Genomic DNA, 23,187 nt, shown 5'->3' with positions numbered 1-23,187 from the left:
GTGAAGCGTTGCTCTTTCCTCTAACATCTCTTGCTGATGTTCCCTGCTTGCTTTTACATCAGCAAAGCCGTGCGGTCGACTAAAGCTCTTTCCCCCTCTAGCTGCTAACCCGGCTTGGCCTCCAGAGGTGTCCCCGGGCTCTTCCCAGCACGCAGGTCAGCAGAAAGGCTTCTGCACGGCCAGGAGGTGCACGAGGCAGGAGATGCCCTGCCTCCTCTTTCAGAGCAGGGCTGGCTCCATGGCACAAACGGCACCAGAACCGAGCAGAAATCCTCTCGCCATCCTGCCAGCCTTCAGCCTCGCGTTCTTTTGGTAGGAGGAGAAAAGAAATGCACGGGCTGGAGGCTCGCGGATCTGCAGCTCTGAAACCAGCAGGGCCTGAGAGCTGTCAGAAGGCTCCTCTCTCTCTTCCTTTCTCCTCCAAAAACGCAGCAGCTGGGATTGATTGGACTTGTGTTGGAGCCAAGCTGGCATCAGTTCCCGTAAATGCTTCAGTTTTTAGGGATGTGTGCGTCTGGGATCATGCTGGAGTGTGCTATCTTTTAACGTGACATATGGAGGTTGCATGCTTTTGCCTACTTCCATGTATTTTTAGTAGGATCTGCGTGGATTTATTTTTTTTTTTTTTTGAGGAACTTGCAAGGTTTTGTTGCATTGGACTAACTCGTAGATGGCGATCGGAAGGTGAAATCTGTCGGTGACAAATTCCCAGAGGGGAAGGGTGACCCGTGCTCCTTGGCAAAGCAGTGAAACAAACCGGCCGTGTTTGTGCTCGTAGAAAATGCTCGGGCCACTTATTTCCATTGATTTCCTCCTGCCTGCAGCCCTGCGTGGCTTTGCCAGGGGCTCGGAGCCCCCCTGGCCGTGTTGGGCACCGCGCGTGTTCCCGAGGGCCGCATGGCTAAGCTTGTCTGCAGTCCCAGGTGGGACAAGAGCTCTGAAAGGGCCGTGTTTTGCTGCGAGCAGGCACTGGAGGGGACAGGCAGAGCTCTAAACGAAGCGATTTTAATAATTCTTAGGGTACAGAGGGCTCGTGATGGAATAGACCGAAGCAGAAGCGAGTGCTTTTCTCCCGGAGGTGGCATCTCCACGCGGCCCTCCCAAGGACGCCGCTCGCCGTCTCGGGTCCTAGAGCTGCAGCGTGGTTGGGGTTAAAAGGGGATCTTAAAAACCATCGGGTTCCAGCCCCCCACCGTGGGCAGGGACACCTCCCACTAGACCCAAAGTTTCATCAGGGGCCGTTAAGTGGCCGACCCCACCTGAACCCGGGGTGCCGGTCCCGTTTCCAAACGAAACGTGGAACCAAAAAAATCGCCCGTGGAGACAAATCTGACGAGGGCGACGTGGTGCTGGTTGGAAATTCGGTACCAAAACGGTGCCCAGCCCTCCCCGCTAAAGGAATTAGGTGGAGATAATTGGGAGCTGCACTTGTGTAACAGCATCAAAGCCTTCCGCAGCCCCAAGTCCGCTCCAGCTGACAAAACCGGCCTCTGATGAAACTGAAAATGCTCTTTTTTCTCCCAAACCGTGCCTGGTGACGGGGCCATAGATGCAGAGAGGGAGAAAACAGTTTGCAGGTAGAAGCCCAAACCTTTGGATTTAGAAGAGAACTGCATCAATGATGTCATGTGGCAAACAGATGATGATTAAACTCCTTTTTTTTTTTAGTAATTTACAGCCAACGGGGCTTTGCTTTCCTAAAAAAGCCAAGCCTCCCCTCCCGATCCAACACCACGAGCTGCCGAAAGCCCTCGCTGGCAGCGTGGCTGGGTGCCTGCAGAGCCGCTTCGTTCCCTCTAATTACCGGGGCCCTGTTTAATTGCTGGGGGGGGCTGCACGCTTCTGATGTCGTGTTTTCGGTGACATCGCAGCCCTGTCCTCGTCCCCAGTCCCTCTGGACCTCGGAGCAGGATGAGCCCGTTCCTTTTTGCTGTTAAATATTCCTGTATTTATCCCCATCCCCCTTTTGGAAACTGGGGAGGTGGAGAATTGGGTTTGCCACTTCGTTTGCTCTCCGATTTGAGTTAGGGTCAGGCATCTCACCAGCTTTTCTGTGTCTTGGCCACTTCGTTTGGCTGCCGAGCTGTTGCCCGGTGGGATCCCGCCGTGGGTTTTGCGCAGCAGGCGTTGGGGATGTTCAAACCTGACACATGCTGATGCACGACTTCTGTTTTACCTCGGTTTGCTCTTGCTTTGAGAAAAAAGCCGGGCAGGCTGTGCTCACGGGTGCAAGCAGAACTAGATGCCATCAAGCCGTCAACGAGAATTAACTGCAATTAACTGCGAACGCTGTCGAGTTGCTTTGAAGCTACACGCAGCTTTGCTGTCGGGCAGCGCTCTCCCACGAGCTGCCTCTTGCTTTTTGCGGCCCAGAGCTCATAAGACGTGGGTCCTTTGTTCGTGGATCCTTTTTTCCATGGATCCTTGTTTTTTCCTGGATCCTTTTCCTCCTGATCGCTTACGAGCAATGTCTCCAGCCCTCGGTTCAGTTGCCAGCAGAGCGTGTTGTGTTTATTTAAGTCGGGAGCGTTGCTCTCCTCCTCTAAACCCGCAGGTATGGTGATACTCTGAAAGCAGAAGGCTTCAAAGGGGGGGGAAAAGCAAAATAAATACAGGCTTTGTCGTGTAGGAGACGAGGGCGAGCAGCCTTTGCCTTAAGCCCTGCGAAACCAGCGGTGCAGAACGAGAGGGTTATTCCAGTCTAACTCGTCGTAATTAGCGCCCAGGTGCATGCAAACGACCCCGAGCTTTTGAGGAAAGCAGCGTTGGCTTTTACACCTCTCGGGTAGCAGGAACGGCCTCTTGGGTTTCGTGTTTGTGGATTTTGTTGTTGTTTTTTTTTTTCCCCCAAATCTCCCTGTTTTAGTGAGTTTTGAACGAGATCCAAGCGTGTAGGTGCGTGAAGGCTTCGCTTAAGGCACAGGTGCAGTGGCAACGGTGTTCAACCCAGGGCTGGTGCAGGCAGTTTGTTAGTAAGGAATCAAAAACCGGGCTGCGAAATGGGAGAAAAGCCGTTTTTGGGCTTTCTGCAAGCCCGTGCTTGGGGCTGTTTCTGCCTTTGGGAAGAGAGGAGCTGACGTTAGGCGGTGTGACGAGGCGGCGTGGCATCTCACCGCTGCCAGTGGCTCGGGTTTTGTAGTCACGAAGTTAGTCTTGGTGTCCTCCGTGATGCTCTCCTGCTTACTCAGGGCAACTTTTATTGACTCGAGCGAGTTTTTATTTAACCCTGGACCCATTGTGTGGCCTCAAGAGAGGGCTGGTGCTGCCATGGCCGAACTGTTGATTGTTCGAAGTGTGTTTTTAGGATTTGCTTCTTTCTGCCCCCTTTCCTGGGCTGTTTCTTGGGTGATCCAGCTGGGTGCCACTCATTTTGGCACCACGAGCCCTTCCCATGCTTCTATCGCGCTGGTTTTGCCTGGATGGCAGAGGGCAGAGAGCTTCGGGTGCGTTTCAGCCTCGTTTGCTGATCCCGCAGCTCCTGCTCTCCCCCAGAACCCCAAATCCCCCTGCTTTTCCCAGAAAAGATTCCTGCCTTTTTTAGGAGCTCACGGGCTTTGCTGCGGCTGGGAGGCTGGAAGGGGGAAACCCAGGCTCAGGTTTTCACCTCTGGTGCTAAAAAACCACCCAGACCCGACACCAGGACCCCTCAGCGGGGCCACAACCGGCCCCGTGGTCCCAAAAACTCTTTGAGTCAGCTTTTCTATCCAGGAGCAGCTCTTTCGATAAGCAATAGCCTATTCCCAAGTTGTTTCTCGTGCCGTTTTCCTTAAATTCGGGTCTCTTTTAGCCATTTGTTAAAATGTTCTTCCCGGCTGAGCCGTTTGTTCTGCCGCGTGTTATTTCCCTGCGAGGCGCAGGGGGGGTGGGATTGTGCTCTTTTATTGGAATGTATAACTGCATGTTTCTTCAGCAAACTTGTAACTCTAGCTCTCTCGAATTGCACCAGTGTGAACTGTTTGAAAGTTGGAATGGATTTGACCAAGAATGGACTGTTTTCGTACCGTTTTTATTCAGATTTCTTCCAGTTAGTGTTTTATCTGCTACAAAGAATTACTTTATACAAATCTGTTTATTTTTATATCTTGTCTGCATGCTTTTGGATTATAACAGCCATGTAACCACAACCTCCTTCCAAAAAGAAAAGAAAAAAAAATTGTATAGTTTTTTTTTTGTTCGTTTCGTTCTGTTTCTAAATAATAAAATCAATAAAGTGTTTGGCTTGTTCCAGAAAAAATGCACCTTTTGTATAATCCTGGAATCGTAGTTTTTAACTATTTTACGTGGAGGTGGAAGTCTTGCCGCTAGGGTAGCGCACGTTAGGGATTTGCTATTCAGGACAGACGTGGGTGGGAGCAGGAGAATTTAGGGAAAAAACCCTAAAGAGGGGAAGGTGCCGGAGAGCCTCCGGGGAAGGCGTGCGCCCGCGGGAGCCGCTTGGGTGCTGAGCAGCTCAGCCCCATCCTCCTGCTCTGCCAAACGTGCTGAGATGACATCATGGAAACTGCATTCCTGTGTTTTTCGGTGATTTCACCCACGCACACAAAGCAGAGTGGCAGGCCTGCCGCTGTTCTTTTTCCTTCAAGCTCCCAGCTGCTTGGACAGGGCTCTTTTTGGGCACAAAACCCTTTTTTTTGTGTGTGTTTTTTTTTTTTTTTTTTTTCCCCCTTGGGGAGGCCCCCGCAGCCTCGCTGCCGGTTGCCCACCGGTTGCCATTGCGCCAAGCCAGTGGAGGATGCTCGGCTGCCCGTCCTCAGCCAGGGCTCGGATCTTTTGGCACCTCTGCAGTTGGCCGTCGTGCCGGAGAACGCTTCCATCGAATTGTGGCGAGCTCGCGACGCCGAGCGGGACCGGCGCCGCTTCCCAGCCCAGAAACAAGCACACACCGGGAACGCCGTGCGCCCTGCCTGCACCGAACCTCCCCGCCGAGCAGCCTCTGTGCATCCAGGACGGTGGGGAAATCCGCGAGCATCTCCCCAAAGAAGCGATGAGAAAAGGCGCCGGCTTCTCAGCGCTGGATCCCCGACCGTTCTCACCATATTCGCTTGGTCTGACCTCACCTCTGGCCCTCGGGGTTTTCTCTTTCCTCGTCTTTCGGCCTCGAAGCCGTGTGGGTTGGTGTCTGCAACCCGAATTAGAGAGAAGCGCTCTTGCCACGATGCTCGTGTGGCTTTTTTCAGCCCCAGCCCATCTCCTTCAAGGACGCGTCTTAGTTGCACGCCACCCAACGCTTTTCTCTTCTCTTCCCCGATACCCACAGTCTGCACTGCACCTTCCTCCAAGTTTCAATTCCTTTCCCTTCCCACGAGTGCTTTTACCCCAGATAAGGCAGAAGCAGGGCTCCTTGCAACCCCCCCATATCACAGCTCGCCGTGGGGCTGGGAGGCTTTTGGCCACGCAGCCCCATGGCCACATAGCCCTAGGTAAGTGGAACATCCACAGAAGTCGCCCATTTCTCAGCCCGTCTTGCTTTTCCCCACATCCACAGCCACTTTTCCCTTTGACCAGCTTCCACCCACGAATTCATCCCTGTATTTTTTTGCCCTGGGAGGGCGAAATCTCCCAGAATTGGAAATGGCCGCCACGCGCTCCCTTCCACTGGATCTACAAGCGTGGAGATTTCCAAAGGGGCTCTGCCACCTTCGTGCACCCACATCAAACAATTCTTGCCTTCCAAAGGACTCTTTGCAGGCACGTTGTCTGCAGCAGGGGCACTTTTGCTGTGGTCGGTGCCCTGAGCTGAGATTTTCCTTTTCTTTCCGAATTGACATTTCTTTTTTGCTTCAGCCTCATCATCTGCAAAATCAGAGCATGTTCCCTTTGCTTTTGGGTGTTCAGTAATGCCCAGATCTTTGTGCCCGCATCAAAACATCTTCCATTATGCCTCGACCCAGGAGAGGAAGAGGAGGCGAGCCTAAGAAATCAGCCAAAAAAACGGGCAAGGCTGATTTTGCCAGGGTTGTCTCAAGCCACCTTTGGAAATGGCGTTGGGGTCGAAATTCCCTCCCGTGCCAAGCACGGCTGAAATAACGCCACATAAGGCCAAAGGAGTCGAGCGCTGTCGGGCTGGAATTTGCCGCCGAGGAATTTTTGGCTGGATAACCCGATATCGGACAAATGTATTTCTGTTGCTTCGCCGTTTCTTGGCGTGGACTTGCAGAGGAAATCCTGGGAAAGGGTGGTTGTGTACACGAACTTAGGCCAGTTGTTGCGATGATCGTGCTTTAAAAATATCTCCGGCTCTCCGTGCAGCACAGGGAGGAGGCGTGAGAGATCACCCTTTGTCCGCTCACACAGACCCAAATCCTCCGGGTTAGGAGGCAGGGTTGCTGTTTGCCTAGCTCCAGTTCTTTTTCTCTTTTTTTTTTTTTTTTTCTTTTTTTTTTTTTTCTCTCTCCTTGTGCTTCCAGCGTCTCTCTCCTTATCTCTGCCTCCAAGCGAGGCAGCATTCCTGGAATAGCTGAGTCTGGTCAAGCACAGCTCCGTTGCTCTCGTGCGCTGCTTTGCCAAAACCTGTGCAGCAGAGATGCTGCTGGAGGGAGGCTCCCATCACGTTGCGTTCGTGTGTGGGTCCTGCAGCACGATGCTGAAAACCCCGATCCTCCCTGGTCCCAAGTGGGGAGCTCAGGAAAAGCCAGCTCAGGGGATTAAGTGGGTTTAAGTGGGTCATAGCAAACCGCTGCCGCGGGTTGGCCGCTCCGTTTCTTTCACCGTGGACGCGTGGAGCAGCACAGTCCGGGTACTAACATTTGCTCTGTCCCCTCTTCTCTTTGCAGAAATGGCACCAAAATTGAAGAAGAAAGGGCATTCTGGGCGAGAGCAAAAAAAGGTAGGACCCGGAGCATCCTCCCCCTCCCACTGGGCTGGGATCGAGTCCCCGGAGAGCTGTGGGGCCGTGGGGTGTCCTGCCAAGCTGGCTCAAACACTCCAGCCCTCCAGCACGAGAGGCTTTTGCTTTGCTTGGAAGCTGTCCCGCGGCCAGCCGAGTCGCGGCCGTGGGGTCCAATCCGGCAAGGCATTTTTTGGGTAACGAACGTTTGTTTTGTAGCATCACCATCACCACCATCCACCGGTGCAGCAGCAGCAGCAGCAGCCGCCGCAGCAGCCCCCGCCGCCGCCGCAGCAGCAGCCCCCGCCGCCGCCCCCGCCGCAGCCGCTGCCGCAGCAGCAGCTACAGCCGCAGCAGCCGCCGCCGCCACCGCCCGTCCCTCCGCAAGCGCCGCCACCGATGAAGTCCTCCCCCCCACCTTTCGTACCCGCGCAAGTCCCCGTCATGGAGCACCCACTCCCAGGGAACATGTTCGACACTATGCCACATTTCACTCAACCCATCATGCATCTTCCCCAGCCGGAGATGCCGCCCCATCTTCCCCAGCCACCTGAGCACAGCACTCCTCCCCACCTGAACCAACACGCGGTGGTCTCTCCTCCAGGTGAGCATGGTGTGGGTGCTAGGTACCCTACATTGGGTTCTAGGTAACCTGCGTTGAGTGCTACATACCCTGCGTTGGGTGCTAGGTACCCCATGTTGGATGCTAGGTACCCTACACTGGGTGCTAGGTACTCTGCGTTCGGAGCTAGGTACCCCGTGTTGGGTGCTAGGTACCCTGTGTTGGGTGCTACGTACCCTGTGTTGGGTGCTAGGTACCCCATGTTGGGTGCTAGCTATCCTGTGTTGGGTACTAGGTACCCCGCGTTGGGTGCTAGGTACCCTGCGTTGGGTGCTAGGTGTCCTACGTTGGGTGCTAGGTACCTTGCATTGAGTGCCAGGTATCCTATGTTGGGTGCTAGGTACCCTACGCTGGGTGCTAGGTACCCCGCGTTGGGTGCTAGGTACCCCATGTTGGGTGCTAGGTACCCTGCGTTGGGTGCTTGGTACCCTGCACTGGGTGCTGGGCAGCTTTTTTGGGGTGCTAGGTACCCTTTGTTTGGTGGCGGACACTCTGCATTGGGTGCTGGACACCCTGTGTTGGTGTTGGGTACCTTGCACTGGGTGCCAGACACCCCGTGTTGGGTGCTGGTCACCTTGTTGGGTGCTGGCCAACTTGTATTGAGGGCTGGACACCTTACACTGCGTGCTAGACACCCCGTATCGGGTGCTAGACACCCCATGTTGGGTGCTGGACACCCTGTGTTGGGTGCTGGCACCTTGTACTGGGTGCCTGGTACCTTGTTGGGTGCTGGACACCCTGTATTGAGTGCTAAACACCCCATGTTGGGTGCTGGCACCTTGTACTGGGTTCCAGGTACCTTGTTAGGTCCTGGACACCCCATGTTGGGTGCTGGGTACCCTTCGTTGGGTGCTGGACACCCTGTGTTGGGTGCTTGCACCTTGTACTGGGTGCTGGGTACCTCGTTGGGTGCCGGACACCCCATGTTGGGTGCCGGATACCCCGCGTTGGGTTCCAGACACCCCGTGTTAAATGCTAAACACCCCATGTTGGGTGCTGGCACCTTGTACTGGGTGCCGGGTACCTTGTTGGGTGCTGGATACCCCATGTTGGGTGCTGGGTACCTTGTTGGGTGCTGGACACCCCATGTTGGGTGCTGGGTACCTCGTTGGGTGCTGGACACCCCATGTTGGGTGCCGGACACCCCGCGCTGGCCACTAAAGCCACAAACCTGGGGCGGGAGGAAGAGGAGGGAGCGAGGAAGCGGCCTTGGCTCTCTCCCGGAGGGCGGGCGGGGAAGAGGCCGCTCGCGTCCAGGCAGGCGGTGCCACCGTCTCGTCCCCTCTCTCCCCAGCTTTGCACAACGCTCTGCCTCAGCAGCCCTCGAGACCCAGCAACCGCGCCGCCGCGCTGCCCCCGAAGCCTTCGCGCCCGCCGGCCGTCTCGCCAGCCATCAGCCAGCAGCCTCTGCTCCCGCAGCCGCCTCTGCCCCAGCCTCCCCAGGTCCTGCTGGAGGACGAGGAGCCGCCCCCGCCTCACCACAGCCTGCCTCTGAGCACCAGCCAGATGCAGCTCTACCTTCAACAGCTGCAGAAAGTGCAGCCGCAGACTCCTCTTCTCCCTTCAGTGAAGGTCCAGTCGCAGCCCCAGCCTCCCCTGCAGCCTCCGGCGCACCCCGCGGTGCAGCAGCTGCAGCACCAGCCCCAGCAGAGGCCCATGCACATGCAGCCCATGTCCTTCCCTTCCCACATCCCCCAACCGCAGCCGCCTCCGCAGCAGCATCCGCCCCCGCAGCCGCCGCCGCCGCCACCGCCGCAGCCGCCGCAGCCGGCGAAACCTCAGCAAGTCATCCAGCACCACCCCTCGCCGCGGCACCACAAGCCCGACCCCTACTCGACCGGTGAGCGGGACTCGGGGCCGCCCGTGGAGAGCCTCGAACCCCGCCGGGGTCGCGTTTGGCGACGCCGGGCTGTGGGGTGGTGGCCGACACCCCGTGTCCTCCGAGCCCGAGCAGCGCCCGGCGGTCCAAGACGGCGCTGGGCTCGGGGGGGGAGTCGCCACGGGCCTTACAAACCCCTCACCAAAGCAGGATCCCAGATTTGGGGTCTTGGCTGTGCCGTTGCCAAAAGGGCCGAGTTCTGGATGCGCTCGGCACCCTCCCGTAGCACGCCGGCATCGACTGCTCCGCGGTTGTAGAGATTTTAGGGTCGCGCGTCCCCTTCGGGCACCGTTTTCAGATTGCTCCCGGGGAGGAGCGGAGGCTTTGCCTCGCCAGCGGGGCCTCCAGGAGCGCAGCCGCTGAGCTGCCAAGGCGAGGAGGGGGAAGGATTTGGGGGAAAGCCGAGGCTGAGCCGCGGCGTTGCCGGCGATCAGTGCTTGGCCACGCGCCGCTGGGCGTTCCATGGCCCCCCCTGGCCCCGTCGCTGATCCCTTTCCCAGCTCGGTCCCCCCGGGCCGCGTGCTGGGAGGCACAGCGTGGCCTTTCCCAGCACGGAAAGCATAGGCTGAGCGCTGGTGGGAGCGAGCGAGCTCCTTTGGCCACATCCCACCTCGGAGACCGCGCTAAGCCCGAGGTCTCCATCCCGTTCTTCCCAAAAAAAAGAAAATTTGCTCCTCCCTGCTCCCACTCGAAGCGTCCTGCGGGGGTTGTCTGTGTTGTAACGGAGGACAGGGACCGTGTGCGCGACCTGGCATCCTCCATGTGGGGTGATGCATCCCACGCGTGGCCAGGACCCAGTTTTGGGGCACCCTGGGGACACGGCCAGGGGACACGGAGCGGCTCCGGCTCTCCGGGTTCGCGGTCGTGGCGTCGAGCTGCTCGTCGCTCCGTTTTTGGGGACCGCGGAGCTGTGGTTCCCTCTGTTTTGGGCACAGTTTGGTGGCCACGCTGCGTGTCGTGCCGTAACCTTTCCCCCACACACCCTCTGGCTCAAAACGCCCCCCCCCGGCACAGGCCCATGCTCCTGCTAAAGACCCCAAAAAGCCACCCACGAGGGCTCAGCGGGGCTGAGGTTTTCCCCCGGCCTCCCGCAGCCTCTCACGGAGGCAGGATGAGGGGGAAGCGTTGCAGCCTTGCGCAAGGCTCCGCTCTCCCCAGCGGAGGCTGGACGAGGCTTGGAGCTGGCGGAGCCTCCGCAAAGCCTCCAGCGAGCAGCCTCAGTGGCGGCGGCTCCTTCTTTTTGCTGAGCTGTTGCCAAAAAGGCAAGCTTTTACACGAAACGAGAGGCGGAGCCGCCCGGCGCAGGTTCCCCAAAGCTTTCAGAAGCGTTTCCCAGGGTCGTATCCCCAGGGGAGCGCTCGCCTCCTGCTCCCTTCACCGGGGACGGAGGCACCCAAGGGTGCTGCCCTCCACAAAAGCACCCTCTCGACACCCACTTCCCGCATCGGCGCTGTCTGATTTCAGACTTGCCCACCCTTCCTCCTGGGGGTGGCGGGTGCCTCGGCCTTGCCCCTCCGCCGCCGGGCGCGGGGGGGGCAGGAAAAATCATCCATGCAGTTTCTCAGCGCCGCTTCTGCCGGTGGGTGACACCCTGGTGTCCTCGGGATGCTCGTGGTCCCCCCGTGGTGGCCCACAGACGTGTCAGGGTCGCCCGTCGCGGGTCGTGGCGCGCTCGGGGGGGTGATGTTTGGCGAAAGGAGCCTTGCTGCCGCCTAACCGAGTGGTGCTGAACTGTTCCAGGTCACTTGAGGGAAGCCCCTTCCCCTCTCATGATGCATTCCCCACAGATGCCGTCGTTCCAGGGCTTGGTCCACCAGTCGCCACCTCAGCAAAATATCCAGCCAAAAAAACAGGTAAAGGGAAGGCAGAGCCCGCACCTGGGGGGCGCAGCCGGGAGACGTCGCCTTTTTCCCCCCCCCACCCCCCCCCAAGGGCGGATTGCTGGAGAGAGAGAGAGGAGGTTTGCTTCCCCGGGGGACGGGCAGGGGGCTGGCGAAGGGGTAGGGGCAGGGGGTCGGTGCCTGACCCTTGTGATCTGCTAACGTGATCTGCAGGAGATGAGAGCCGCCTCCGTCGTGCAGTCGCAGCCGATGGTGGTGAAGGAGGAGAAGATGCATTCGCCGGTCATCCGAAACGAAACCTTCAGCCCCCCGCTGCGGCAGGACCCTCCCAAACACCCGGAGAGCATCAAGCCCCCCGCACACATCCCGCAAAGTGAGTCCGGGCGCCCCGGCGGGTCGGCAGGCGAGGTCCCTGGGAAATCCTCCACGGGCTGGCCCCTGGGACCCGCGGCGCGGCCGCTCACGGTGACGCTCGGCGTTGCAGGAACGGAGATGAAGCCCATGGAGGGCGGGCGGCCCGTCATTAGACCCCCCGAGCAGAACGCGCCGCCGCCGGGAGTGCAGGACAAGGACAGACAGAAGCAGGAACCAAAAACGCCCGTTGCCCCTAAAAAGGTACTGGCTGAGCTCAGCACGCTTTTGGGGGGAGGGGGGTACGTTCCTTTGCCTCGATTTTGGAAAATCTGCCCCAAAATGAAGCGGAGGGAGGCTGAGTGGGGGCGTCGCAGCGGGAAGCCACCAGTCAGAGGGAGCTGGTCCCGCTTCTGGCAGGGTGCTGGGTCCTTCCTCTCACTCTTGGGGTAGCTGAAGGCTGCGTGCACCCCCCACTCCAGTGCCCCCAGTCCTCCAGCCTTGAGCCCAGACTGGTTTTTGCTGGGGATTTACTGGTTTCAGCTGCTACAGGGGGTTTGCTGCGTGTTGAGCGCGGTGCGTGCAGCCGCCAGCTCGTCCTGGTGCTGAGCCTCATCCCCCCTAACATCTCCTCCCCTCCCCAGGACCTGAAAATCAAGAACATGGGCTCGTGGGCGAGCTTGGTTCAGAAACACCCCACCACCCCGTCCTCCACGGCCAAGTCCTCCAGCGACAGCTTCGAGCAGTTCAAGAGGGCAGCGCGGGAGAAGGAGGAGCGGGAGAAGGCGCTGAAAGCTCAGGCAGAACAGGTGGAAAGGGAGAAGGAGCGGCTGCGGCGGGAGCAGGAGCGGATGAGGTGAGGGCGGCTCTGCCGATGCCAAGTCGGCATTTTTGGGGCCGAGGGGTTCCTCGAGGCTGGCGCGGCGCCATACACACGCCCGGCTGCCAGATTCAGATTGGGGTTGGGGGGGTAGAGAGGACGTGTTCCACACCCAGACAGCAAAAGGGGGGTGCTCCGGGCGCAGCGTGGGGTCTCACGGGTGCCGCTGGTGGCGTTGCAGGAGCCGCGACGACGAGGACGCCATGGAGCAGGCTCGCAGGGTGCACGAGGAGGTGCGGCGGCGCCAGGAGCAGCAGCAGCAGCAGCAGCAGCAACAACAGCAGCAGCAGCAGCAACAGCAGCAGCAGCAACAGCAGCAGCAGCAGCAGCAGGTGCCACCGGCCACAGCCTCCGCGCCCCAAGGCCAGAGCTCGCAGCCGCAGTCCTCGCAGTCCATGCTGGATCAGCAGAGGGAGATGGCCCGGAAGCGGGAGCAGGAGCGGAGGCGCAGGGAGGCGGTGAGTGCGGCCGCAGGGACGTGGAGACCCCTCCCCGGTGTCACCTTGGTGCCCCAGGTGCCACCTTGATGTGCCCAGTGCCACATCGGCATCATCCCGGGTGCAGCCTTGATGTCCCCAGTGCCACGCTGACACCCCTGGTGCCACTTTGATGTCCCTAGTGCCACCTTGACACCCCCCAGTACCACCTTGGTGCCTCCAAACACCACCTTGATGCTTTTTGGTGCCAGCTTGACCCTCTTGGTGCCACTTTGATGCCCCCGGTGCCACCTTGAAACTCTTGGTGCCACCTTGATGCCCCTAATGCCACCTGGACACTCTTGGTGCCACCTTGATGCCCCCCATGCCACCTTGATTCCCCTACTGCCACCTTGATGCCCCAAGTGCTACCTTAACGTCCTTGGTGCCACTTTGACGTCCCCAATGCCACCTTGACTCTCTTGGTGCAACCTTGATGTCCCTGGTGCCACTCAGATGCCCCCTGTGCCACCCTGATGCCCTTAATGCCACCATGATGTCCTTGATGCCCCCAGTGCCACCCCGATGCCCCTAATGCCACCTTGACTCCCTTGGTGCCACCTTGATGCCCTTAATGCCACCATGATGTCCTTGATGCCCCCAATGCCACCTTGATGCCCCCAATGCCACCCTGATGCCCCCTAATGCCACCTTGACTCCCTTGGTGCCACCTTGATGCCCTTAATGCCACCATGATGTCCTTGATGCCCCCAATGCCACCCTGATGCCCCCAATGCCACCTTGACTCCCTTGGTGCCACCTTGATGCCCCCAATGCCACCATGACGTCCTTGGCGCCCCCTTGACGCCCCCTTCCTCCTCTCCCCGCAGATGGCAGCTACTATCGACATGAATTTCCAGAGCGACTTGTTGGCAATATTCGAAGAGAACCTTTTCTAATAGCGCCTCGTTTTCCTCCTCCTGACTCTTTCGAAACACCAACCACCCCCACCCCCCCGGCAAAAAAAAAAAAAAAAACAACAAAAAACAACAACAACAAAAAACCTTTGAACTCTCCATAGTGTTACCGGCGGCTGGGAGGGGAGCGCGCGCGCCCGCGGCCCCCTGCATGCTCGCCCGTCGCGGCTCTTTCAACGCGGCCTCCGGAGGATCAGCAGGGTCTGCCTTACAGCCCGCCATCCGCCCCCCCCTCCCCGAAAAACCGACGAAGACCACCGCCCCCCCCCCCCCTGCGCGAAGTCTGTTGTTGGGGGGGGGGGCCATCCCAGGGCATCGCCGCCGGCACCGGGTGCGTGCGCCCCCCGTCGTCGCTCGACATCCTCTATGCCAAACGTATTCGCCGTATATCCCAGGACTTCATCTTCCTCACCCCTTTTTCTAGACGCCAGGGTCCTCCTCGACTTGCCGAACGTCCACGAGCGAGCAGTGCCGGGGTTGAGGGGGTACGGGGGGGGGGTTTCTCTCTCTTTCTCCCCCCTCCTCCTTCGTGAGCCGGCGCTCCCGGTGCCGCCGTCCTCCCCCCTCCGCGCCCGCTCGCGAAAAAAGGGAACCGCGGCGAGCGCGCGCGTGCGGCGCTCCGGGAACCGGAGCTAGACTACCAACCAAAGTCAGATTCTTTCAGTCTTTTCGTTCGTTTATTTCCCCTCCTAAACCCCCCCACACACACACACTCTGCCACCACCACCACCGCCGCCGCCACCCCCTTTTTAATTTTTCCTTCCTCCAGAAAATTCGGCACTGCTCCAACTCTTCACCGGGTGTCATTCGTCCCTCTGCATCGCGGGGTGGAGCGGGGAAAAAACAAAAAAACAAAAAAAAAAACAAAAAAACAGCGGCAGCGGGGGACGTCACCACCCTGCCACTAGTGTTTGTGGCTGTATTGTATAGTGAATATAGTTGGCATATATTTGTTTGAGGTTTTTTGGTGATCCCCACCAAATTCGGTGTAAAGAACACACTGCTTCTATTTTGCTCAGTTTCAAACTTTTAGTCTATATTTTTAACTGTAAGAACCAGAAAGCCGCGGTTTTTTGGTTTTTTGGTTTGTTATTATTATTTTTTTTTTTTTAAAAGCGTCATTTAAAAAAAAAAAAAAAAAAGATGTTTAAAACGAACAAAAAAATAAAAAACGCGTTGGAAAAAAAAAAAGAAGAAAAAGGAAAAAGTTGAGAAAAAAAAAAAAAAAAAAGGTTTTTATACCGGCTGCCACCGCGGGCATTGGGGGCTTCCCCCCCCCTCCGCGGGCGGCGGCGCGCGTTCTTCGATTTAATTTTATTCTTCGAACTGTTCGACGTTATGTGCCATAAATACCCACTATACAGTACAATCCTGGCGCGTCAGTATTGGGCGAGCTCTGGAGTAACTCGATGGTTTTATTTCCTACAGTGAATATGCATCTGGTCTGTACCGATCATGGAATAAACGCATCTCTTTTTTTTTTTTAAAACGCCCCGCGCCCGTCCGTCCGTCCGTCCGTCCCTGTGTCCCCCCCCTCCCCGTGGGACCCCTTCCTGGGAGCCTCCCGTGATCGTTTTGGGGTGAATTTTCCTGCTTTTGGGGTGAATTTTCCATAGTTGGGGGTGAATTTCTCTGGGTTTGGGGTGGATTTCCCCAATTTGGGGGTGAATTTCCCTGGTCTGGGGGTAAATTTACCCGGTTTCAGGTCAGTTTACCCAGTTTAGGGGTGAATTTGCCTGGTTCTAGGGTGAATTTCCCTGGCTTGGGGGTGAATTTACCATGGTTGGGGGTGAGTTTCCCTGGTTTAGGGGTAAATTTACCCATTTTTAGGTTAATTTGCCCTGTTTAGGGGTGAAATTACCCAGTTTGTGCATTAATTTACCCAGTTCATGGATGAATTTACCCGGTTCTAGGGTGAATTTTCCTGGTTTGGGGGTGAATTTTCCCAGTTTGGGCATGAATTTCCCTGGTTTGGGGCTAAATTTACCAAGTTTGGCATGAATTTACCCATTTTTTGATTAATTTCCCCAGTTTTGGGGTGAGTTTCCCTGGTTTGGTGTGAATTTACCCGGTTTTGGGGTTAATTTCCCCAATTTTGGGGTGAATATACTTGTTTTTGTGTGAAATTCCCCATTTTTTGGGTGAGTCTCCTTGGTTTTGGGGTGAAATTCCCCAGTTTTAGGGTGAATTTCCATGGTTTTGGATTAATTTCTCCGTTTGGGGGTGAATTTCTCCAGTTTTGGAGTGGATTTCCTCAGTTTAGGGTGATTTTCCCCACATATGGGGTGAATTTCCCCGTTTTTGGGTGAAATTCCCTTGTTTTGTGGTGGATTTCCCTGTTGTTGGGGTGAATTTCACTGGTTTTGGGGTCAATTTCCCTGGTTTTGTGGTCAATTTCCTCGTTGTTGGGGTCAATTTCCCCAGGTTTGGGGTCAATTTCCCCAGTTCACAGTGAATTTTCACGGTTTTGGGGTGAATTTCCCCGGTTTTGGACCAAAGGTGGGTTTAGTCCCCCGATCCCGCACACCAGCTGCAGGTGTCACCCCCATACTGTCATGTCCCTTGGAATCCCACACATTCTGGGGGAAAAAAGGGTGAAAATGGGTAAAAAGCTGCAGGGGCTGTGCCCACACCCAGGGTCCCTGCGCCCACCCCTGCCCAATGGGGCCCCTCCCATGGGCGCAGCAGGAGCTGTCCCCATGTCCCCCTGTCCCCATGTCCCCATCCCCCTGTCCCTCCATCCCCATGTCCCCATCCCCTTGTCCTCCTGTCCCCATGTCCCCCTGCCCCATTGTCCCCATGCCCCTCTGTCCCCTGGCCGTCCCCCCCCATCCCCGCATCCCAGTGGCTCTGTGTCCCCTGGCCATGTCCCCGTGGCCCAATGTCCCCACGTCCCAGTGTCACCGTGTCCCCATGGCCCCCACCCCCGTGTTGCTGTGTCCTCCTGTCCCCATCTCCCAGTGTCCCCATGTCCCCATGTCCCCCTGCCCCCATGTCCCTGTCCCCCTGTCCCCATCTCCCAGTGTCCCCCTGCCCCCATTTCCCTGTCCCCCAATCCCCATGTCCCCTTGTCCCTTGTCCCAGTGTCCCCCTGCCCCCGTGTCCAATTGCCCCCATGTCCCCCTGTCCCCCCATCCCCCTGCCCCCTGTCCCCTGTCCCCGTGTCCCCCTGTCCCCATCCCCCATTGCCCCCCCGTGTCCCTGTCCATTGTCCTCGTGTCCCATTGTCCCCCCCATCCCATTCTGTCCCTGTCCCATTGTGTCCCCCCCCCGCCCCGTGTCCCCCTCCCCTCTCCCCTCCCCCTCCCTCCCTCCTCCCCCGCCCCTCCCCCACGTGACCTCTGCCCCCGCCCCTCCTCCTTTTCCCCCGCCCCCCTCCCTTCCCCCCGCGCTCCTATTGGCTGCCTTCCCCGAAGCCCCGCCCCCCTCCTCCCCCGCGCTCGGCGGGGGCCAATCAGCGGCCGGGGGGGGCGGGGCCGGGCGCGGCCGAGCTCGGGCGGGCGGAGGTGGCGCGAGAAGGTCGGGACGGGGCTCCCCGACCCCCCCTCCACCCCCCACCGACCCCCCTGGTGTCGCGACAGCCCCGCGACAGCGACAGCACGGGGCCGGGGGGCCGCCCTGGGGGCAGGGGCGAGCCCGGCGAGGTGACACCGCGGGGACACCCCGGGAGGGGACACCCAGGTGGGGACACCCCCGGGGGGGGGACACCAAGGGGGGGGGGGACACCCGGGGACCCCCCAGGTGGGGACAGCCCGGGGGGGGACACCAAGGGGGGGGACACCTGGGGACAGCCCGGCTTGGGATGTGGGGACAAGGGCTGGGACATGGTGGTGACAAAACCCCCCCGGCATGGGGACACACCAGTGACAAGGCACCCTGGGATGGGACACCCTGGTGACAGGGACACCCCGGGGTGGGACAACCTGGGGACAGGGCCACCTGGGGACGGGGACACCCCAGTGACAAGGCCACCCTGGGATGGGACACTCTGACATGGGGACACCCCTGTGACAAGGGGCACTTGGGATGGGACACCCTGGGGACAGGGCCACCTGGATTGGGGACACCCCAAGCATGGGGACAACCTGTGACAAGGCTGCCCTGGGATGGGACATGCTGAAGACAGGGCCACCCTGGGGATGGGGACACCCCGGTGACAAGGCCACCCTCGGCCTGGGGACACCATAGTGACAAGGCCACCTTGGGACAGGGACACCCTGGGGATGTGGAGCCACCCTGGTGTGAGGACATCCTGGGGACGGGGCCACCCTGGGATGGGACACGTTGGGGACAGGGCCACCACAGGGACAAAGCCACCCCCAGACACGGGGACACCCTGGTGCTGGGACACCCCGGTGTGACAAGGGCCACCCGGGGATGGGGACACCTGGCTGTGGGGACACCCTGGTGTGACAAGGGCCACCCGGGGATGGGGACACCTGACTGCGGGGCCACCCCGGGTGCCAAAGCCACCTGGGGACCGGATGTGACAACCCCACCCAGGTGACAAATCCCCCCCCCCGCTACCAGTCCACCCCCACAGGTGCCACTCCCTGCCCTAGGTGACAGCGGTGGTGACATCGGCCCCGCCATGCTCCTGTCCCTCTGCACGGCGCTGCTGGCACCCACGCGGGCACTGCTGGCCCTGCAGCGCTTGGTGGCCCGGCTGGCGGTGGCGGCGGCGGTGGCGGCGGCCGGGGTCGTCTACGGGCTCTGGGGTCTGGGGGTGCTCCTGCGGCGGGGGCCCCGGAGGGCCCTGCGGTGGCGGGTGCGGACAGAGCCCCCCCCGGGGCTGGCGGATGGCACCTACGGGGAGCACGGGCACCTACGGCTCAAGGTTGGGGGGGGGGGGATCGGGGGTCCCGGGAGGGGTTCTGGAGTGGGGTCTTGGGGGCTTTGGGGTTCCTGGGGGGGTCTTGAGGGTGCTGGGAGGGGCCCTGAAGGGGTTTTGGGGGGTGGTTGGGAATCATGGGGAGGGGGTCTTGAGGGTGCTGGGAGAGGCCTTGGAGGGGTTTGGGGTTCCTGGGGGGGTCTTGAGGGTGCTAGGAGGGGTCTTGGAGGGGTTCTGGGGGGGCTGAGGGGGTCTTGGTGGTCCCAAGAAGGGCCCTGGTGAGGGGTCTTGGGGGGGTTTGGGGTTCCTGGGGGGGTCTTGAGGGTGCAGGGAGGGGCTTTGGAAGGGTTCTGGGGGGGCTGAGGTGGTCTTGGGGATCCCAGGAGGGGCCCTGGAGGGGTGTTTGGGGGGTTTGGGGTTCCTGGGGGTGGGTCTTAAGGGTGCTGGGAGGGGCCCAACTTTTGGGATGGGGGCTCCCCCATTGACCCCCCACCTCCTCCCCCCAGAATTCAGGGCTGCGGCTCCACTACGTCGCCCGGGGCCCCCCCACGGCCCCCTTGATGCTGCTGCTGCACGGCTTCCCCCAAAACTGGTGGGTGACGGGGACTTGGGGGTTGGGAGAGAGGTGACACCCGGCGTGGGGGTGACTGTGTCCCCCCCCCAGGTTCTGCTGGCGTCACCAGCTGCTGGAGTTCAGCACCCGGTACCGGGTGGTGGCCCTGGACCTGCGGGGCTGCGGAGCATCCGAGAAGCCACCGGGCAAGGAGAGCTACCGGCCCGAGGTCCTCCTCGAGGACGTCCGTGAGGTCATCGAGGTGCTGGGGACACCCGAGGGCCACGCGGGTGCCACCGCCGGGCACCCCAAGTGCATCCTGGTGGGGCACGACTGGGGCGGCGTCTTGGCCTGGGAGCTGGCCGCCGGCCACCCCGACCTGGTGGAGAAGTTGGTGATCATCGACGCGAGTCACCGCGCCGTCTTCGCCAGTAAGGGGTGGCAGCTGGCTCGGGACAGTGGGTGGCACCTCTGGTGGCCGTGATGGGCCCTTGGGTGCCACCGTATGGCTGTGCCATGAGAGCTGTGCCGTTGGGTGCCATCTCCTATGGCCATGCCCTTGGGTGCCACCTCCCATTGGCATGCTGTTGGGTGCCATCTCCTATGGCCACGCCATTGGGTGCCATCATCTCCTGTGGCCAAACCATTGGGTGCCACCTCCTATTGCCATGCCCTTGAGTGCCACCACCCATTGCTGTGCCATTGGGTGCCACCTCCTGTGACCAAACCATTGGGTGCCATCTCCTGTGGCCACACCATTGGGTGCCACCTCCTGTGGACCATTGGGTGCCATCTCCCGTTGCCGTGCCATTGGGTGCCACCTCCCATTGCCATGCCCTTGGGTGCCTTCTCCTATGGCCATGCCCTTGCATGCCCTTGGGTGCCCCCCCCGCAGCCCTGCCCCCAGACGTCGTTCCCCGCCCCGTGCCGCTGACGCCGCTGCTCCTCTCCTCTCCCGGCACCGCAGGGTTCAGCGCCTGGCACCCATCGCAGCTCCTCCGCTCCAGCTACATCTTCCTCTTCCAGCTGCCCCTGCTGCCCGAGCTGCTCCTCTCCATGGCTGACTTCGAGGTGGGTCCCCATCCCCACCCCGTCCCCCCCCCCCTTGAGGACCGGGAACGAAGCCGAGGGTGGGGAGTGGGAGGTCCCCTCTCCCCGATTTGGGGCTGGGGGCCGCATCCAGACCCCTCTGGTGGCCCCGCAGCTCCTGAAGACCACCCTGACGGGGCCTCGGACGGGCATCCAGAACCCGGCGCGGCGGCTGACGGAGCCTGAGCTTGAAGCCTACCTCTACAGCCTCTCGCAGCCCGGGGGGCTCACGCCCCCCATCAACTACTACCGCAACATGTTCGGGTAGGTGGCAGCCCCCCGGGGCGCTCTCACTTTGGGGTGCTGCTGGCTCGGGTCGTTCCTCTTTGGGTGCTCTTTTTTTTGGGTGTTGTTTGTTTTGGTTTTTTTTTTGAGTGCTCTTCCTTTGAGGGCTCTTCCTTTGGGTTCTGCTGATCTGGGTGCTCCTGTTTTGGGTGCTCCCATTGGGACGCTCCTCATCTGGATGCCCCCCTTCTGGGTGACCCCATTCTGGGTGCTCCCCTTTTGGGTGTTCCCATTTTGGGTGCTCCCAATCCGGTGCTCCCATTGGGATGCTCCCATTTCGGGTGCTCCTATTTTGGGTGCTCCCATCGAGGTGCTCCCATTGGGATGCTCCCATTTTGGGTGCTCCCATTTTGGGTGCTCCCATCCCAGTGCTCCCATTGGGATCTTCACATTTCGGGTGCTCCCATCAAGGTGTTCCCATCCGGATGCTCCCACTTTGGGTGCTCCCGTCAAGGTGCTTCCATTGGGATCTTCCCATTTCAGGTGCTCCCATTGGGATGCTCCCATTGAGATGCTCCCATTTTGGGTACTCCCATCCAGGTGCTCCCATTGGGATCCTCCCATTTCAGGTGCTCCCATTTAGGTGCTTCCATTGGGATCTTCCCATTTTGGGTGCTCCCATTGGGATGCTCCCATTGGGATCCTTCCATTTCAGGTGTTCCCATTTTGGGTGCTCCCATCAAGGTGTTCCCATTGGGATCCTTCCATTTCGGGTGTTCCCATTTTGGGTGCCCCCATCAGGATCCTCCCATTTTGGGTGCTCCTGTCAGGGTGCTCCCATTGGGATGCTCCCATTTCGGGTGTTCCCATTTTGGGTGCTCCCATCCCGGTGCTCCCACTGGGATGCTCCCATTTCGGGTGCTCCTATTTTGGGTACTCCCATCCAGGTGCTCCCATCCGGATGCTCCCATTTTGGGTGCTCCCGTCAAGGTGCTTCCATTGGAATCTTCCCATTTCGGGTGCTCCCATTTAGGTGCTCCCATTGGGATCCTTCCATTTCGGGTGTTCCCATTTTGGGTGCTCCCATTTTGGGTGCTCCCATTGGGATCCTTCCATTTCGGGTGCTCCCATTTTGGGTGCCCCCATCAGGATCCTCCCATTTCAGGTGCTCCCACCGTCCCACTCCCCCATTCCCCAACCCCTGGCCACCCCCAGCCTCACCTCTCCCCTTCCCTAACCCATCGACCCCCACCACCACCCCACAGGGACGCCCCGGTGCCCCGCGAGCGCCCGCCCTGCCCGGTGCTGCTGCTTTGGGGCGCCCACGACGCCTTCCTGGACGCCCGCCTCGCGCCCTGCCTGCGCCACCGCATGGCACCCACCGCCCGCCTGCACCTCGTCCCCAACGCCGGCCACTGGTTGCCCGAGGACCAGCCCGACACCGTCAACCGCCTCCTCTGGGACTTTCTGCGGGGGACGGAGTGAGCGGGGACCCCCCCGCTGCGCCCTGCGTGCACCCCGGCCCCGGGGATGGCACCCTAGGGTGCTCCTCTGGTGGGAGAGAGGAGCTGGGTGCTGCCCGTGGGCGTATGGGGGAGGTCTGGGTGGGGGTACTGGGGTCCTTGTGGGGACACCGATGGCTGGGGGGGGCACTGGGGTCCTTCTGGGGGGCCCAATGTCTGGGTGGGGGGTACTGGGGTCCTTGTGGGGACACCGATGTCTGGGTGGGGACCCCAACATTTGGATAGGGGACCCCAGTGTCTGGGTGGTGACCCCAGCATCTGCGTGGGGACACCAGGGTCTTCATGGGGACCCAGAGGCTGGGTGGGGACCCCCACAGCTGCGTGGGGGGGACACCAGCATCCTCACGGGGACCCCAACGTCTGGGTGGGGACCCCGATATCTGGATGGGGGCCTTAGGGTCCTCATGGGGACCCCAGCGTCTGGATGGGGACCCCGATGTCTGGATGGGGACCCCCACATCTGGTGCCTTCTGTCCCCAAGTGCCCTAAATAAAAGTGCGGTGACGCCAGTGGCTGGGGGCTGCTTGGGGGGGGGGGGGGGGGGCACACATGGGGACCCCACGCTGCACCCACGCTGCGCCCTCCTGGCAACCGCAGCACCCATGGGTGCCAATGCCAGCCCCAGGGGCCGATGCCAGCCGCGGGTGGCAGCGCCAGCCCCCACCCAGGGGTGCCAGGTGCCCCCCCCCCCCCCGTGACAATGGCACCCCTGGGTGACAATGCCAGCCTGGCCCCGCGCTGGAATGTGCCCGGGCAGCTTTTGGGGCAAAAAATGAATTTCGGGGGGGGGACAACCTTGGCGGGGGGGGTGACCACTTGGGGGGGGGATTCTCATTACCGAGGGGGGGGGGGGGGGGTTCCCCGCTGGGGGGGGTGTCCCATTAGGGGTTTGGGATGGGGGGGGGGGGTCTCCCTGCGGGGGGGGGGGATACCCCATGGTGGGGAGGGGGTCCCTTGGTGGGGGAGGGCCCCTTAGGGGTGGGGGGTCCCTTGAGGTGGGGGGGGGCTCCGTGCCCATCCTGCGCCCCCCTCTCGGGGCCCCTCGCTGGCCCCGGGCCCTGCAGCTGCTGCAAACATCAGGGCGGGGGGGGGGGGGGGCGATGGGGGGGGGGAGAACAGCTGCATGCCCCTCCCCCACCCCTCCCGCACCCCCTCCCCCACCAGCCCCCCCCCA

The 23,187-nt window shown here is 60.3% G+C and overlaps 2 protein-coding genes across 6 annotated transcripts in view; both read left to right on the top strand.

The window, feature by feature from the left end:
• Window positions 1–15,275, top strand: part of BRD4 (bromodomain containing 4) — a 60,823-nt gene extending 45,548 nt beyond the window's left edge. For 4 of the 5 annotated variants that reach the window (XM_084304053.1, XM_084304054.1, XM_084304051.1 and 1 more), the window contains 9 exons: window positions 6,774–6,826; window positions 7,046–7,430; window positions 8,743–9,288; window positions 11,068–11,180; window positions 11,382–11,541; window positions 11,653–11,783; window positions 12,164–12,375; window positions 12,581–12,857; window positions 13,706–15,275. In XM_084304053.1, coding sequence (XP_084160179.1) covers window positions 6,774–6,826; window positions 7,046–7,430; window positions 8,743–9,288; window positions 11,068–11,180; window positions 11,382–11,541; window positions 11,653–11,783; window positions 12,164–12,375; window positions 12,581–12,857; window positions 13,706–13,774 — 1,946 coding nt within the window. In that variant the 3' untranslated portion in view covers window positions 13,775–15,275. The remainder of the gene's footprint in view (window positions 1–6,773; window positions 6,827–7,045; window positions 7,431–8,742; window positions 9,289–11,067; window positions 11,181–11,381; window positions 11,542–11,652; window positions 11,784–12,163; window positions 12,376–12,580; window positions 12,858–13,705) is intronic. The other variant, XM_084304055.1, reaches the window with a different exon arrangement.
• On the top strand, window positions 15,131–22,066 carry LOC311220522 (epoxide hydrolase 3-like; the record flags this gene model as incomplete). The annotated part of the gene is made up of 8 exons (XM_084304085.1): window positions 15,131–15,193; window positions 17,209–17,473; window positions 18,355–18,629; window positions 19,130–19,215; window positions 19,288–19,607; window positions 20,144–20,247; window positions 20,381–20,529; window positions 21,756–22,066. 8 exons carry the CDS (start codon window positions 15,131–15,133, stop codon window positions 21,973–21,975), a joined length of 1,482 nt encoding a protein of 493 aa, XP_084160211.1. The 3' UTR covers window positions 21,976–22,066.
• Between the last annotated feature and the right edge of the window lie 1,121 nt (window positions 22,067–23,187).

Source organism: Netta rufina (genome assembly GCF_964035555.1).
Source record: "Netta rufina genome assembly, chromosome: 32".
Lineage (NCBI taxonomy): Eukaryota > Metazoa > Chordata > Aves > Anseriformes > Anatidae > Netta > Netta rufina.
The sequence above is the reverse complement of the archived record's forward strand: the minus strand, read 5'-3'. Positions and strand labels throughout refer to the sequence as shown.